The sequence below is a fragment of the Oncorhynchus masou genome, chromosome 18 (assembly GCF_036934945.1).
Source record: "Oncorhynchus masou masou isolate Uvic2021 chromosome 18, UVic_Omas_1.1, whole genome shotgun sequence".
Classification (NCBI taxonomy): Eukaryota; Metazoa; Chordata; class Actinopteri; order Salmoniformes; family Salmonidae; genus Oncorhynchus; species Oncorhynchus masou.
The window spans coordinates 18059267-18078175 of record NC_088229.1 but is presented as its reverse complement, the minus strand read 5'-3'; the positions used below and the strand labels follow the sequence as shown (position 1 = coordinate 18078175).

The 18909-nt window shown below is 41.9% G+C and overlaps 1 protein-coding gene across 1 annotated transcript in view; it reads right to left on the bottom strand.

Annotated features, from left to right (window-relative positions):
- The window catches only part of LOC135504128 (von Willebrand factor A domain-containing protein 5B1-like), a 64058-nt gene that overhangs the window by 18176 nt on the left and 26973 nt on the right, over window positions 1-18909 (bottom strand). The window contains exons 11-18 of the mRNA XM_064922439.1: window positions 14638-14752; window positions 13852-14037; window positions 9459-9666; window positions 5113-5315; window positions 2041-2299; window positions 1475-1783; window positions 1107-1244; window positions 762-884 (exon numbers count right to left, since the gene is read on the bottom strand). Coding sequence (XP_064778511.1) covers window positions 762-884; window positions 1107-1244; window positions 1475-1783; window positions 2041-2299; window positions 5113-5315; window positions 9459-9666; window positions 13852-14037; window positions 14638-14752 — 1541 coding nt within the window. The remainder of the gene's footprint in view (window positions 1-761; window positions 885-1106; window positions 1245-1474; window positions 1784-2040; window positions 2300-5112; window positions 5316-9458; window positions 9667-13851; window positions 14038-14637; window positions 14753-18909) is intronic.

Sequence of the window (18909 nt, the reverse complement as noted above, 5' to 3'; positions counted from 1 at the left end):
CCATTGACAGAATTTCTATCAGCATGTTAAATGTGCAACCAGAGGGAAAAAAAACTCTGGACAATCTTTACTCTACACACAGAGACACATACAAAGCCCTCCCTCGTCCTCCATTTGGCAAATCTGACCATAATTCTATCCTCCTGATTCCTGCTCACAAGCTAAAATTGATCTAGTGACTAGATCAATAAAAAAAGTGGTCAGATGAAGCAGATGCTCAGCTACAGGACTGTTTTGCTAGCACAGACTGGAATATGTTCCGGGATTCCTCCAATGGCATTGAGGAGTACACCACATCAGTCATTGACTTCATCAATAACTGCATCTACCCCCAAGCCATTAGACTCCTGAACACCTAATCAAATGGCTACCCAGACTATTTGCATTGCCCCCCCCCTCCTTTACGCCGCTGCTACTCTCTGTTGTTGTCATCTATGCATAGTCACTTAAATAACTCTACCTACATGTGTAATATTACCTCAACTAACCGGTGTCCTACCACATTGACTCTGTACCGGTACCCCCCTGTATATAGTCTCGCAATTGTTATTTTACTGCTGCTCTTTAATTACTTGTTACTTTTATTTCTTATTCTTATCCCTATTTTTTTAACTGCATTGTTGGTTAGGGGCTCGTAAGGTCTTCTCCTGTTGTATTTGGCACATGCGACTAATGAAATTTGATTTGAGTTGTCACATTTTCAAACATTCTTCATCTCACATACAAATGTTGATTAGTATGTAGTATGGTGAAGATCTTACTGGTGGGCAGGTGTCCGTCCTCAGCCTCCTCTGACATGCAGCCAGACTGGGAGCGTCCCAGTCCCATGGAGTAACCCTGGTTCTTCCTGTTCCCAGAGCGAGAGCCCTTTTTCAGACCTTTACCTGAAACACCCAACAGCAGCTTTCAACACAGATATAATTGATTTCCTAACCAACAGTGCTATTATGGTCTTAGAACTCTACCCTTTTGTACTATTAAAGGACAAAGTTACGTTATCTTTAATAAAGGTCAGAAGAAGTGTCATGACAATGGGTCAAAAAATATATAAAAACTCAGTGCCATACAATGTGCATGTATGCATACCATGAACAGGAGTGTCTCACCTGGGTTGACGTAATCGATATAGGTCTGTAGATATTCATTAGTGTCCAGATCAACGGGCACAAAGGCAGTGTATTTGCTGAGAATGTTACAGGCCTTGCTGGTGTGAATGGCATATAACCGGTATCTTTTGCCAGAACCTGAGAAATCACATGTTGTTGTCACTTCATCATCTCATGATTTACATAAATTCCATAAAATAAATATTTGGAGAAATCCGGAATCCGATTTCTCACCTGAAATCCTCATCATTAGCACAAAGTTGTCACTATTTGATACAGCAAACTATTACCAAAACAAGACGATAAAGACACCAATCACTACAAAAGATACCATCTGAACATTGAGATATTACCCATGTCTTACATACCATGCTCAATCTCACACTGCTGATCTACCATGTGCTCAAAGTCCTGAATGATGGAACGTCCAGCCAGGTGATGGAACGTTTCATTCCAGAGTTCCTCGTGAACTTTCTCTTCCCGCTCTCTGCCCTTCAGGTAGGGCTCAATGTCAAAGGTCACCTCCCACTTGACTGGCTTCCCACAGAGCAGGCCAGACACCACAACCTTACAGAACCCCTTCCCCAAGTCCCTGTCCTGAGGGGCTGAGATCAGGTCTGGGGTGGCTGGAGGCTCCTGGGGGGTTTCGATCTCACACAGCTGATTAGGGTAGCAGTCTGATAACACAACAATAAGGAGTAGTTACACTGTTTGTCTGGATATTAGTTGTTGAATATATTAGGTCACTACTAGTCAAATGCAGTGACGGGCTGAATTTAATTTACTGTGCTTATCAGATAATTACCCATCATTAATACCCATCATTAAAAATATCCATAATTAAAACTACTTTACTTGAAGAGAATATTTGAGGGACTGTATGTGTCTACCGTGATCTTTAGGGTGAGTAGGAGGGCTGTGGTTGTGGATCTACCTGCGTCTCCGAAGCTGCTGACAGAGGGGTCAGTAGAGGACGAGCCGTCCTCTCCAACAGTGCTCCTGGCTCCTCCTAAGGCGTGCTCTGTATAAGCCCAGCTCCTGGTGGCTCTGGCCTGCAGCTTGGAGACGGCGGAGTGGGCCTGCGCTGGCGCCGCCTCCTGGGGAGCCCCCTCCTGCTGAGGGGAGGACCTGTGAGAAGCCCCATTGGTAGGGCACCCCCTGATGGCCGTGGCACACAAGCTCCCCAGCTGTGGCTGTCAGGGGTTAGACATAAAATGCCAGATACATTCTGAATATCTGTTATGATATTACTTGCACTACAATTTAAATGAGTCGATGTCAATTTGTATCAAATGTTTTGTCATAGAGTACCAGTCAAAGTTTGGACACACCTACTCATTCAAGGGTTTTTCTTTATTTTTTCTTACTATTTTACTATTTTACTATTTTCTTCATTGTAGAATAATAGTGAAAATATCAAAACTATAACATAACACATATGGAATCATAACCAAAAAAGTGTTAAACAATTCTAAATATATTTTATATTTGAGATTCTTCAAAAGGAGCCACCCTTTGCCTTGACAGCATTGCACACTCTTGGCATTCTCTCAACCAGCTTCATGAGGTAGTCACGTGGAATGCATTTCAAATGTGCCCTGTTAAAAGTTGTGGAAGTTATTTCCTTCTTAATGTGTTTGAGCCAATCAGTTGAGTTGTGACAAGGTAGGGGTGGTATACAGAAGATAGCCCTATTTGGTAAAAGGCCAAGTCCATATTATGGCAAGAACAGCTCAAATGAGCAAAGAGAAATGACAGTTCATCATTACGTCAAGACATGAAGATCAGTCAATCAGGAAAATGTCAAGAACTTTGAGAGTTTCTTCAAGTGCAGTCGCAAAAATTATCATGCGCTATGATGAAACCAGCTCTCATGAGAACTGGCACAGGAAAGGAAGAACCAGAGTTACCTCTGCTGCACAGGATAAGTTCAATAGAGTTACCAGACTCAGAAATTGCAGCCCAAATAAATGCTTCCCAGAGTTCAAGTAAGACACATCTCACATCAGCTATTCAGAGGAGACTGCGTGAATCAGGCCTTTCTGGTCAAATTGCTGAAAAGAATCCACTACTTATGGACACCAATAAGAAGAAGAGACTTGTTTGGGCCAAGAAACATGAGCAATGGACATTAGACCAGTGGAAATCTGTCCTTTGGTCTGATGAGTCCAAATTTTCGATTTTGATGTGATGGTGTAGGGGTGCTTTGCTGGTAACATAGTCAGTGATTTATTTAGAATTCAAGGCACACTTAACCAGGATGGCTACCACAGCATTCTACAGCGATACGCCATCACCAACTGGTTTGAGCTTAGTGGTACTATCATTTGTTTTTCAACAGGACAATGACCCAAAACACACCTCCAGTATGGAGAGTGATGGAGCGTTGCATCAGATGGCCTGGCCTCCACAATCACCCAACCTCAACCCAATTTAGATAGTTTGGGATGAGTTGGCCCGCAAAATGAAGGAAAAGCAGCCAACAAGTGTTCAGCGTATGTGGGAACTCCTTCAAGACTGTTGGAAAAGCATTCCTCATGAAACTGGTTGAGAGAATGCCAAGAGTGTGCAAAGCTGTCATCAAGGTAAATGGTGGCTACATTGAAGAATCTCAACTATAAAATATATTTGATTTGTTTAACACTTTTTTGGTTACTACTGTACATGATTACATATGTGTTATTTCATAGTTTAGATGTCTTCACTATTATTCTACAATTTAGAAAATAGTAAAAATAAAGAAAATCCCTTGAATGAGTAGTTGTGTCCAAACTTTTAACTGGTACCATTAAACCTGTTTGTTTTAATAAGCAGATCAATAATCTCAGCACCCAGTACCAAATCACTGGTAACTATCACAGTTTACAGATCAATGTCAATTCCCAAGTAATGTCAGATGTGTGCGTACTAGTAGCAAAGTCAGGTGCAGGAGAGTAGAGATTTGTGAACAGGTGCACACTTTATTTCGGCAAAAGTGCAAAACAGTCACAAGAATTATGTTTAACAATAAACATCATAGTGAAAAATAACATGGAAAAAACAAGCCAGTCTGGCGCGTCAACAATACACACGTAACACAAACAATCTTAGACAAAGACATGATGGGGAACAGAATAATAAATACATGTAGATTGATTGGGGAATGAAAACCAGGTGTGCAGGGAACAAGACAAAACAAATGGATACATGAAAAATGGAGCGGCGATGGCTAGAAAGCCGGTGACGTCGACCGCCGAATGCAGCCCAAACAAGGAGAGGAGCCGACTTCGCAGGAAGTCGTGACAAGTAAATAATTTGTACAAGGACAGGGACCATTGAGAGACAGGGGAGCCTTGTCTTGATTATGCCAATATTCTTCGGGCAACTTTCAGACCGTATATTGTCAATCGTGAAATTATTGTGGCCCTCATTAGTGATGAGGGCACCTTCTTCTTTTGTACTCTTGATTACACTCCAACTCATCCCAAGGTCAGATAGCTTTCTTCCAGCCCTTTTGTACTTCTCCAATGCCACTGTAATATCAACATTAATTGCTTGGGTTGTTTTGCTGCCAGGCATAGCGAAAGAGAGTTGAGATTTTAATATCCGTGTACATGCACAACCAAAACATCTGATGCAGAAATATCAACCTATAAAAACCAACCTGGTTCTTACTTTCCCTATGAAAGCATATTATTTTTGCTCCAATGTCTTACGTATTCTGTAATGTTCTCAAATGGCTTTTGTGTGGTTAAGAATTAGTAATACATTGAACTGTCCTTAAAGGATTCCATTTGAAGATTGAACCGTGGATCAAATTAAGTCTTGTTTCTAACGTATCCTATACATGTTTTTATTTTCTAGAAAAATTCCCCTCATAGTCATTGTTCTTCAAAAGTAGAGTGGGAGATTGACGAAGAAGAGAGAGACACAGTAGGAACAGTGGACACAGGGATCGAACCCCAGTCTCCAGAGTCTAGAGCCAGATCTGTTGCTAGTGCTACAAGATCACAGACTCTGCACTCACCTGGCATTCAGTCTTCCACTGTGCTCCATAGTCGGGGCTGGTCTGTCCATTCAGCTCCTGGACCTTAGCTCTCCTCAGCGGGTGCTTCCCCTCTACAGAGCTGGGGTCACTGGGAGTGTAGGTCTTCTTTATGTTGGGGTTGTAGTCCACTATCTGGTTGGTACTATACCCACGTCTTCTAGGTGATGTTTTACTGTCCATTCCTATGGGTTTGTGAAAAGATTACAATCAGTTTTGCGCACAAATAAACATGACTGAGTGATCATGTCTGTCAGGTAAGAAAAATGGCGGGGGTGTATGCCTTATGATTAACGACTCATGGTGTGATCATAACAACATGACTGTTTTGCTCACCTGACCTAGAATTCCTTACAATCAAATGCCGACCACATTATCTTCCAAGAGAATTCTCTTCGATTATAGTCACAGCCGTGTATAGCAGATACCTCAACGGCCCTGAAAGAACTTCTCTGGACTCTGGACTATGTAAACTGTAAACCATACATCCTGAGGTTGCTTTTATTGTAGCTGGGAATTTTAACAAAGATAATCTAAGAACAAGGCTTCCTAAATTCTATCAGCATATCGAATGCGTGACACGGGCTTGTAGCATTCTCGACCATTGCTACTCTAACTTCCACGACGCATACAAAGCCCTCCCCTGCTCTCCCTTTGGCAAATCTGACCATGACTCCATTTTGTTGCTGCCAGCCTGTAGACAGAAACTAAAACAGGAAACGCCCGTGCTCAGGTCTATCCAATGCTGGTCTGACCAATTGGATTCCACGCTTCAAGATTGCTTCGATCACGTGTGGACTGGGATATGTTCCAGGTAGCCTCAGAGAACAACATTGATGTATATACACTAACTTGGTGAGCGAGTTCATTTACAAGTGCATCGGTGATGTTTTACCCACTGTGACTATTAAAACCTTCCCTAACCAGAAACCGTGGATTGATGGCAGCATTTGCGCAATACTGAAAGCGCAAACCACCGCTTTTAATCATGGCATGGCGACTGGAAACATTACCAAATACAAACAGTATAGCTATTCCCTCCGCAAGGCAATCAAACAAGCAAAGCGTCAGTATAGAGACAAATTAGAGTCACAATTCAATGGCTCAATCACGAGACGTACAGTGCCTTGCGAAAGTATTCGGCCCCCTTGAACTTTGCAATCTTTTGCCACATTTCAGGCTTCAAACATAAAGATATAAAACTGTAGTTTTTTGTGAAGAATCAACAACAAGTGGGACACAATCATGAAGTGGAACGACATTTATTGGATATTTCAAACTTTTTTAACAAATCAAAAACTGAAAAATTGGGCGTGCAAAATTATTCAGCCCCTTTACTTTCAGTGCAGCAAACTCTCTCCAGAAGTTCAGTGAAGATCTCTGAATGATCCAATGTTGACCTAAATGACTAATCATGATAAATACAATCCACCTGTGTGTAATCAAGTCTCCGTATAAATGCACCTGCACTGTGATAGTTTCAGAGGTCCGTTAAAAGCGCAGAGAGCATCATGAAGAACAAGGAACACACCAGGCAGGTCCGAGATACTGTTGTGAAGAAGTTTAAAGCCGGATTTGGATACAAAAAGATTTCCCAAGCTTTAAACGTCCCAAGGAGCACTGTGCAAGCGATAATATTGAAATGGAAGGAGTATCAGACCACTGCAAATCTACCAAGACCTGGCCGTCCCTCTAAACTTTCAGCTCATACAAGGATAAGACTGATCAGAGATGCAGCCAAGAGGCCCATGATCACTCTGGATGAACTGCAGAGATCTACAGCTGAGGTGGGAGACTCTGTCCATAGGACAACAATCAGTCGTATATTGCACAAATCTGGCCTTTATGGAAGAGTGGCAAGAAGAAAGCCATTTCTTAAAGATATCCATAAAAAGTGTTGTTTAAAGTTTGCCACAAGCCACCTGGGAGACACACCAAACATGTGGAAGAAGGTGCTCTGGTCAGATGAAACCAAAATTGAACTTTTTGGCAACAATGCAAAACGTTATGTTTGGCGTAAAAGCAACACAGCTCATCACCCTGAACACACCATACCCACTGTCAAACATGGTGGTGGCAGCATCATGGTTTGGGCCTGCTTTTCTTCAGCATGGACAGGGAAGATGGTTAAAATTGATGGGAAGATGGATGGAGCCAAATACAGGACCATTCTGGAAGAAAACCTGATGAGTCTGCAAAATACCTGAGACTGGGACGGAGATTTGTCTTCCAACAAGACAATGATCCAAAACATAAAGCAAGGTGTTAGAATGGCCAAGTCAAAGTCCAGACCTGAATCCAATCGAGAATCTGTGGAAAGAACTGAAAACTGCTGTTCACAAATGCTCTCCATCCAACCTCACTGAGCTCGAGCTGTTTTGCAAGGAGGAATGTGAAAAAAATTCAGTCTCTCGATGTGCAAAACTGATAGAGACATACCCCAAGCGACTTACAGCTGTAATCGCAGCAAAAGGTGACGCTACAAAGTATTAACTTAAGGGGGCTGAATAATTTTGCACGCACAATTTTTCAGTTTTTGATTTGTTAAAAAAGTTTGAAATATCCAATAAATGTCGTTCCACTTCATGATTGTGTCCCACTTGTTGTTGATTCTTCACAAAAAATACATAAAAAATAAAATAATTTTATATCTTTATGTTTGAAGCCTGAAATGTGGCAAAAGGTCGCAAAGTTCAAGGGGGCCGAATACTTTCGCAAGGCACTGTATGTGGCAGAGTCTACAACCAATCATGGATTACAAAAATAAAATATCAACTTGCTCCCAGACAAATTAAACAAATTCTTTGTTCGCTTTGAGGATAATACAGTGCCACTGACACGCCCCACTCCAAAGCCTGTGGGCTCTCCTTCACCGTGGCCAACGTGAGTAAAACATTTAAATGTGTTGACCCTCGCAAGGCTACTGGCCAAGACGGCATCCCTAGCCGTATCCTCAGAGCATGCACAGACCAGCTGGCTGGTGTATTTACGAACATATTCAATCAATCCCTATCCCAGTCTGCTGTGCCCACATGATTTAAGATGGCCACCATTGTTCCTGTTCCCAAGAAAGCTAAGGTAACCGAACTAAATGACTATTGACACCGTAGCACTCACTTCTGTCATCAAGAAGTGCTTTGAGAGACTAGTCAAGGATCATATCACCTGCACCCTACTTGATACCCTTGACCCACTCCAATTTGCTTATCGCCCCAAAAGGTCCACAGATGACACAATCGCCATCACACTGCACACTGCCCTATCCCATCTGGACAAGAGGAATACCTATGTAAGAATGCAGTTCATTGACTACAGCTCAGAATTTAACACAACAGTACCCTCCAAACTCGTCATTAAGCTCGAGACCCTGGGTTTCGACCCCGCCCTGTGCAACTGGGTCCTGGACTTTCTGGTGGGCCTCCACCAGGTGGTGAGGGTAGGAAACAACATCTCTACCGAGCTGATCGTCAATACTGGGGCCCCACTAGAGTGCATTCTCAGCCCTATCCTGTACTAACAAAATTTTACAGATGCACAATCGAGAACATCCTGTATTACCGCCCGTTTCGGCAACAGCTCTGCCCACAACTGCAAGGCTCTCCAGAGGGTAGTGCGGTCTGCACAACGCATCACCGGGGGCAAACTACCTGCCCTCCAGGACAACTACAGCACCTGATGTCACAGGAAGGCCAAAAATATCATCAAGGACAACAACCACCCAAGCCACTGCATATTCAGCCCGCTATCATCCAGAAGGTGAGGTCAGTACAGGTGCATCAAAGCTGGGACCGAGATACTGAAAAACAGCTTCTATGTCAAGCCCTTCAGACTGTTAAACAACCATCACTAACATTGTATGTTTGCAGCAGCCACTCTGACTCAAATCTCTTGCCACTTTAATGAATTTAATACATGGATTTCATAAAGACGTCACTTTAAATAACGCCACTTTAATAATGTATAAATATCCTAAATTACTTATCTCATATGTATATACTGTATACTATGCCATCGAATGCATCTGCCTATGCCGCACGGACATCACTCATCCATATATTTATATGTACATATTCTTATTCATTCCTTTACATTTGTGTATATAAGGTAGTCATTGTGAATTTGTTAGATTATTTGTTAGTTATTACTTCACTGTCAGAACTAGAAGCACAAGCATTTCTATACACTCGCATTAATATCTGCTAACCATGTGTATGTGACCAATAAAATTAGATTTGATTTGATGTCTGATTGAGTGATCGTTACTGTGTGCATTGGATGACATTTAAACCAGTGAAAATGCAGAGATGATCAAACCTCTGGATTCTTACCCATGTTGTTATGCTTAGTGGGGCCAGGGCTGCTCTCTGACATGGAGTCTTGGTAGGAGTCAAACAGAGGGCTGGAGTGTATGTCCCTGTGGGTTCCCTGACAGTCAGAGAAGCCTGTAGTCGTCCCTGGGTCCTCCTCTTGGGAGTGGTAGAACACGGAGCTGGCTGAGTCATTGGAACGCATCATACTGTAGTGCTTCCTCTTATCCTGGTGGAAGAGTTGAATGGGAAATGTGTGAGTCCTGTATATCTACACCACTTGAGAGACAGTAATTGACAGTTGAAGATAGAGACATGAATTTCAAGATATTGTTTTTCAACACATTTTCAAAGAGGATATACAGTTGTCGGAAGTATACATACACTTAGGTTGGAGTCATTAAAACTCATTTTTCAACCACTCTCCAAATTTTTTGTTAACAAACTCTAGTTTTGGCAAGTCGGTTAGGACATCTACTTTGTTCGTGACACAAGTCATTTTTCCAACAATTGTTTACAGACAATTGTTTATTTCACTTACAATTCACTGTATCACAATTCCAGTGGTTCAGACGTTTACATATACTAAGTTGACTGTGCCTTTAAACAGCTTGGAAAATTCTAGAATATGATGTCATGGCTTTAGACGCTACTGATAGGCTAATTGACATCATTTGAGTCAATTGGAGGTGTACCTGTGGATGTATTTCAAGGCCTACCTTAACCTTGACATCACGGGAAAATGAAAAAAAATCAGCCAAGACCTCAGAAAAATAATTGTAAACCTCCACAAGTTTGGTTCACCATGGGACCATGCAGCCGTCATACCGCTCAGGAAGGAGACATGTTCTGTCTCCTAGAGATGAACGGTACTTTGGTAGGAAAAGTGCAAATCATCACAGAACAACAGCAAAAGACCTTGTGAAGATGCTGGAGGAAACAGGTACAAAAGTATTTATATCCACAGTAAAATTAGTCCTTATATCGACATAACCTGAAAGGCCACTCAGAAAGGAAGAAGCCACTGCTCCAAAACCGCCATAAAAAAGCCAGACTACGGTTTGCAACTGCACATGGAGACAAAGATCATTCTTTTTGGAGAAATATCATCTGGTCTGATTAAACAAAAATAGAACTGTTTGGCCATAATTACCATGGTTATGTTTGGAGGAAAAAGGGGTAGGCTTGCAAGCCGAAGAACACCATCCCAACCGTGAAGCACGGGGGTGGCAGCATCATGTTGTGGGGTGCTTTGCTGCAGAAGGGACTGGTGCACTTCACAAAATAGATGGCATCATGAGGTATGAAAATTATGTGGATATATTGAAACAACATCTCAAGACATCAGTTAAAGCTTAAATCAGAAATGGGTCTTCCAAATGGACAATGACCCCAAGCATACTTCCAAAGTTGTGGCAAAATAGCTTAAGGACAACAAAGTCAAGGTATTGCAATGGCCATTACAAAGCCCTGACCTCATTCCTATAGAAAATTTGTGGGCAGAACTGAAAAAGTGTGTGTGAGCAAGGAGGCCTACAAACCTGACTCAGTTACGCCAGCTCTGTCAGGAGGAATGGGCCAAAATTCACCCAACTTATTGTGGGAAGTTTGTCGAAGGCTACCTGAAACTTTTGACCCAAGTTAAACAATTTAAAGGTAACACTACCAAAAAAGAATTGAGTGTATGTGAACTTCTGACCCACTGGGAATGTGATGAAAGAAATAAAAGCTGAAATAAATAATTCTCTCTGCTATTATTCTGACATTTCACATTCTTAAAATAAAGTGGTGATCCTAACTGACCTAAGACAGGGAATTTTTACTAGGATTAAATGTCAGGAATTGTGAAAGTTTAAATGTTTTTGGCTCAGGTGTTTGACATCCTTCATTAATTAAATAATTAATTAATTAATCATTCAACATGTTGGGCTCTATTTTAACAAACCTAACGCAACGGTCAATCTAAGCGCTGGCGGCAGCACTTTAGGTTCTGGGATGTGTCAGATATATTTTTGTTGTTTACACAACCACATTTAACAGTGTAGTTGGTGCGAAAGGGCTTGGCTTTGATGAATAAACAAGTTGTGGGTGTTTCGAGGCTTGGCTGCTCGCTGGCCAATCAGAACGTGCTTCATGGCTAAATATGTGGTTACTCAAAATTGTGTATTTAAAGTATTTTATGTATTGCCTTTGTATTACCATTTGCCTCATGCAGTGCGACACATCTCCTTCACATAGAGTTGATGAGGCTGTTGATTGTGGCTTGTGGAATGTTGTCCCACTCCTCGTCAATATGGCCGTGTGAAGTTGCTGGATATTGGCAGGAACTGGAACACGCTGTCGTACATGTCAATTCAGAGCATCCCAAACATACTCAATGGGTGACATGTCTGGTGAGTATGCAGGCCATGGAAGAACTGGGACATTTTCAGCTTCCAGGAATTGTGTAGAGATCCTTTTGACATGGGGCCGTACATTGTCATGCTGAAATATGAGGTGATGGCAGAAGATGAATGGCACGACAATGGGTCTCAGGATCTCGTCACAGTATCTGTGTGTATTTGTGTTTGTTGTCCGTAGCTTATGTCTGCCCATACCATTAACCCCACCGCCACCATGGGGCAGTGACATCAGCTAACCACTCACCCACACAACACCATACACGCTCGCTATCTGCCATCTGACAGTTGAAACTGGGATTCATCCGTGAAAAGCACACTTCTCCAGGGTGCAAGCGGCCATCGAAGGCGAGCATTTGCCCACTGAAGTCGGTTACGATACTGCAGTCAGGTCAAGACTCTGGTGAGGATGACGAGCACGCAGATGAGCTTCCCTGAGATGGTTTCTGACCGTTTTTGCATACATTTTGTGGTTGAGCAAACCCAGTTTCATCAGCTGCCAGGGTCGCTGGACTCCCGCAGGTGAAGAAGATGGATGTGGAGGTCCTGGGCTGGCATGGTTATACGTGGTCTGCGGTTGTGAGGCGGTTGTGAGGCCGGTTAGACGTACTGCCAAATTCTCTAAAACGACGTTGGAAGAGAAATGAGCCTTCAATTATCTGGCAACAGGTCTGGTGGACATTGCTGCAGTCAGCAAGCCAATTGCACATTCCATAAAAACTTGAAACATCTTTGGCATTGTGTTGTGTGACAAATTGCACATTTTAGAGTTGGATTTTATTGTCCCAAGCACAAGGTGCACCTCTGTAATGATAATGCTGTTTAATCAGCTTCTTGATATGCCACACCTGTAAAATGGATGGATTATTTTAGCAAAGTAGAAATGCTCATTACAGGGATGTAAACAAATGTGTGCACAAAATATGAGAGAAATAAGCTTTTAGTGCACATTTCTGGGATCGTATATTTCAGGTCATGAAACATTTTACATGTTGCATTTCTATTTTCGTTTAGTGTACATATTGGAACCATCTTACAGATTGTAGTCATACCTCCAGAAGCTGCATTGCATGCATGCCAGCAACATTCTCAACATAAAACTAGGACAGTGAATCATTCTAATAAGTTTGGTTTGATCAAATTCAACAAAAAATAAGCAATCTGTTTGTTTTTCAACAATAAATAAATAAATTATATGATGAAATCCCCATCATAAAAAAGACAGGATGCATTGCTGTTGAACCAGCCTTTATAGTAGGTCTAGGGTAAGGGGAGCCTACAAGGAGCTTTGGTTTTAAAAACATTAAACGAAAAACAAACACTGAGGTTCTCATCTCTTGTTTCATGATGGGCATGGAACCACGTAGTCTACATCATGGAGCGGGTTTTACACACGTCCAAGGCATGGCTGAAATAATGTAGGCATGCTTACAATACAGATAAAAAGCACATGTCAAGTCACTGTTTTGCTCATCTCAAACTTTATATTTTAATAAAGCTTTGGTGATTAAGATTTATTTCCAAGCAGTCTCATGACGAACCAAACACTTCACTGGTGGTCTCAACTAGTCTACATTACATCAGGCAGGACACATAAAAGAAAATACTTAATTGAAAGAAGGGGAGGCTATGTTTGGTTTTAATCAAATAAAAATGGGGAAAAAACATTAGTGTTTTATGGTTCTAAAAATTAGAAACATAAAACACATGTTTTTTTCCCCATTTCATTTTATTTTATTTTATCTGGACACAAGCGTGCTGATGTTTGACAGGTAAATTGCTGAACCTGGCCTTAGGGCTGGAAAATGCCAGTGCGCCAGTTTTTACGTGACGAAATTGCAAAATAATGTGCGCCAAAATGTCAGCTGAAGATAGAGCCCAAAGAATACCTACTGAATTGAAATACAGGGGAACATATACAGTCACATTCAGGAGTGAGAAGACTCAATATGTTAAACATACTATATGAATACATATTACATAGCCACTTTATGTCAAGGTGTAGGCCTACTTACAGACTTGGGTTTTGGATGGTAGCGTGTGGTGTCACAGACAACACTGTAGCCAATCAGACGGTCCCCAGGGAACAGGAAGGTGGAGCCTACAGGGGAGAGCAACACTTCCTTGGTCTCAGGGAACAACCAGTCGATGGCAATGTCACTCAGCACTGGGGCCATGGTCTTCTTCAGAGACTTGATCATCTGGGAGAATATAAACAGAGAGATATACAGTTAAAATAGAATAGAAAAAGAGATCCATTGAAATTATTATTATGTTTTGATAATAATTTGGTGGGTACTTATATTTGTCCTATTTCACACATTCAGACTAACCGCTAGGCTACCTGCTGCATATAGACAGAGAAATGCAGGTAACATAGCCTTGAGTTCCAGCGTTATAGAAGTTCAGTAGGGATTGCAAAAACACAGCATTGCGTGTCTGGGCTCGTGAGACTACAGATGGCATAGAATAGAGATCTATTGAAATTATTACTACAGAAACCCAGAAACCCTCTGCCTGCCCATATAATTGTGACATTGTATGTCTGCATGTCTGTTGCCTTGAGTTTTACATACCGGTAATGGGAAAATAAGCCTCTGAGCCTGTGAGATTAGAATAATTAATTATTTCAAAAGTATGATGTGAAGCAGACTGATTCTAATGGGTGTTTTGCTCAACAAAATGAGTTGTTAATTGGTAACAGTAGTTTTGCATCCACTGCATAATGACCCTCCTCTATGACATTCAGAATAGCTGGTTGTCGCAAAGAGGAGGATAAACATGTCATTAGAAATGAAGACCTTGGGCTGCAGTCTCTCCCCTTCTGCCAAGAACTCTGCCGTTCCTTTGGAAACAGTAGCCAGTCCAGTCACCAGTCTCCTGCAAGCACTCTGACCGATTCCGAAAGTGTAGCACCTGCCAAAACAAGATACACATCTCCTCAGCTCAGGCTTAGAGAAAGACCTGAAAAGATCTATAGCTATCTGAGTCTAATAAAAGTCACACGCCTTATCTCTCAGAGAGACATGCATTCCCTCACAGAGAAAGCCCTATCGAGATGGTCCGGTGGTACATAGAGGTGATGCTATATTACAAAACAGCCCCTCAAAGTATTGGGTTATATCAGTAATGTAATTTGTTGCACATCGTAACAAAAAACTAAGATGATGCCAAATTGGAAATTGATGTGCCTAGGGAGTGAGTTTCTTGAAAAGGGGGAGAGAGAGAGAGAGAGAGAGAGAGAGAGAGAGAGAGAGAGAGAGAGAGAGAGAGAGAGAGAGAGAAATGGTCGGACGGTCTATTTCCATCATCCAGTCTAATGTTGTATCTCATCAGTTTTCTCATTAGGTTTGTCAATTACACTTCACAGCTCATACTGAGGATGAATTAGAGATGGCTGAGATGATGTCCGTCTCAACACCAGCAGATGCACCAGCGATGGCTCCTCTGCATATTTGATGAGGTCAAACAGTGGGGATTAAAAAGGAAACGCAACATTTAGCATAGCTACATGTCTGACGTAGACTCCTGGGATATGTCCCAAATGGCACCCTATTCCTTATAGTGCCCTACTTTTGACCAGGACCCATAGGGCTCTGGTCAAAGGTAGTGCACTAGGTACGAAATAGGGTGCCATTTGGGATGCAGCCCTGGTAGCAGAGATTCATTAGTATTTGCTCTGTCCACTGACCGGGGGTGTGCTGATTTGTAAGAGTGGAGCGATAATCAATCTGGACGCGTGGACGGATTGGCCAGACCACTGTGTATCTAATCCAATCATCTAGGGGCATTCATCCATTAAAAAGGAGAAGACTTAAAGTCATTAACTCAGGAGTAGTTCAGGAGAGGATGACTGCAGAGATTGCAGATGCAACAAACAAAGTGAAACAATATCCCATTCCCTGCAGAGAGTACTGTGTTATTGCCTTTCTTGGTCTATCAACAGCTGGTGTTTTGATTCTGTAGGAGCATGTTCAGAGCATCAGCGTATTGCAGTGTTTGAAAATATTACTATTACCAACATTATATGACATTGTTGACACAGCGAGTTGATTTGACTTTACCATAACCAACGCCAATTTAGTTTTGTAGTTACACCTAATAATATCAAGAACTGTGCAAATATTAGGTGCATATTTCCAAGCTTCATTTTAAAAGGATTACTGAGCAATAACAAGGTTTTGCACTTAAGCTTCCTCCAATCCTCTAACCTTGATTAAATGTCTGAATAGCTTGTTGTGCAAATGCTGTGAGCATAATAATCATTAACAAGAGAGGGCATGCATTAGCAGGCTCCATCATATTGAATGGGCTAATTGCAACCATGGAAAACCACCAGATTATCGCCATCTGATCTCTTGTTTAACCATTAACACGCTCTGAAATCACCCGCACAACTGATCTCAATTGCAAACAACATTGGCCAGTCATTTACAGCTCCCTAACGGATGTCTAAATTCTCTTTAAGTCTTGATTGCAGCCAACATTTTTCAAGACTATTTCGCCCTCTGGTTGGAATTATTATCGGAACAACAGTCATTTTTTGAGCAGACTTCCGTACAAACCTACTGTGGTAATTTACCTAACACGTTGTATGAATGGAAAACTAAGGTTGATGGTAAACCAGGGGTATTCAATCAGGGGTCTGTGAAAAAAAAGAAAAATATATATATACACATACATACATACATACATACATACATACATACATACATACATACATACATACACATACATACATACATACATACATACATACATACATACATACACACACACATACAGTGGCTTGCAAAAGTATTCAACCCCCTTGGCATTTTTCCTATTTTGTTGCCTTACAACCTGGAATTAAAATAGATTTTTTGGGGGGAGATTGTATCATTTGATTTACACAACATGCTTACCACTTTGAAAATGCTAAATATTTTTTATTGTGAAACAAACAGGAAATAAGACAAGAAACGGAAAACTTGAGTGTGCATAACTAACATCCCTCCCCCCCAAAAAAGAAAGATAAGGTGAATACTTTGTAGAGCCACAATTGCAGCAATTACAGCTGCAAGTCTCTTGGGGTATGTCTCTATAAGCTTGGCACATCTAGCCACTGGGATTTTTGCCTATTCTTCAAGAAAAACTGCTCCAGCTCTTTCAAGTTGGATGAGTTCCGCTGGTGTACAGCAATCTTGAAGTCATACCACAGATTCTCAATTGGATTGAGGTCTGGGCTTTGACTAGGACATTCCAAGACATTTAAATGTTCCCCTTAAACCACTCGAGTGTTGCTTTAGCAGTATACTTAGGGTCATTGACCTGCTGGAAGGTGAATCCCTGTCCCAGTCTCAAATCTCTTGAAGACTGAAACAGGTTTCCCTCAAGAATTTCCCTGTATTTAGCGTCATCCATCATTCCTTCAATTCTGACCAGTTTCCCAGTCCCTGCCGATGAAAAACAGCATGATGCTGCCCACACCATGCTTCACTGTGGGGATGTTGTTATCGGGGTGATGAGAGGTGTTGGGTTTGCGCCAGACATAGCGTTTTCCTTCATGGCCAAAAAGCTCAATTATAGTCTCATCTGACCAGAGTACCTTCTTCCATATGTTTGGGGAGTCTCCCACATGCCTTTTGGCAAACACCAAACGTGTTTGCTTATTTTCTTCTTTAAGCAATTATTTTTTTTCAGGCCAGTCTTCAGTAAAGCCCAACTCTGTGGAGTGTATGGCTTAAAGTGGTCCCATGGACAGATACTCCAATCTCCGCTGCGGAGCTTTGTAGCCCTTTCAGGGTTATCTTTGGTCTCTTTGTTGCCTCTCTGATTAATGCCCTCCTAGCCTGGACCATGAGTTTTGGTGGGCGGCCCTCTCTTGGCAGGTTTGTTGCGGTGCAATGGTGCTCCGTCAGATGTTCAAAGTTTCTGATATTTTTTTATAACCCAACCCTGATTTGTACTTCTCCACAACTGTATCCATGACCTGTTTCAAGAGCTCCTTGGTCTTCATGGTGCCGCTTTCTTGGTGGTGCCCCTTGCTTAGTGATGTTGCAGATTCTGGGGCCTTTCCGAACAGGTCATGTGAGATCATGTGACACTTAAATAAAGTCCACCTGTGTGCAATCTAACTAATTATGTGACTTCTGAAGGTAATTGGTTGCACCAGATCTTATTTAGGGGCTTCATAGCAAAGGGGGTATGCACCACTTCTCAGTTATTTTTTTCATTTCCCTTCACCAATTTGGACTATTTTGTGTATGTCTATTACATAAAATCCAAATAAAATCAAATTACAGGTTGTAATATATATATATATATATAGCTCAAAAAAAATAAACACTAAAATAACATATCCTAGATCTGAATGAATTAAATATTCTTATTAAATACTTTTTTCTTTACATAGTTGAATGTGCTGACAACAAAATCACACAAAAATGATCAATGGAAATCAAATGTATCAACCCATGGAGGACTGGATTTGGAGTCACACTCAAAATTAAAGTGGAAAACCACACTACAGGCTGATCCAACTTTGATGTAATGTCCTTAAAACAAGTCAAAATGAGGCTCAGTATTGTGTGTGGCCTCCACGTGCCTGTATGACCTCCCTACAATGCCTGGGCATGCTCCTGATGAGGTGGCAGATGGTCTCCTGAGGGATCTCCTCCCAGACCTGGACTAAAGCATCCGCCAACTCCTGGACAGTCTGTGGTGCAATGTGGCGTTGGTGGATGGAGCGAGACATGATGTCCCAGATGTGCTCAATTGGATTCAGGTCTGGGGAACGGCCAGTCCATAGCGTCAATGCCTTCCTCTTGCAGGAGCTGCTGACACACTCCAGCCACATGAGGTCAAGCATTGTCTTGCATTAGGAGGAACCCATGGCCAACCACACCAGCATATGGTCTCACAAGGGGTCTGAGGATCTCATCTTGGTACCTAATGGCAGTCAAGCTACCTCTGGCGAGCACATGGAGGGCTGTGCTGCCCCCCAAAGAAATGCCACCCCACACCATGACTGACCCGTCTGTCACGTGCTCAGTGTGAACCTGCTTTCATCTGTGAAGAGCACAGAGCGCAAG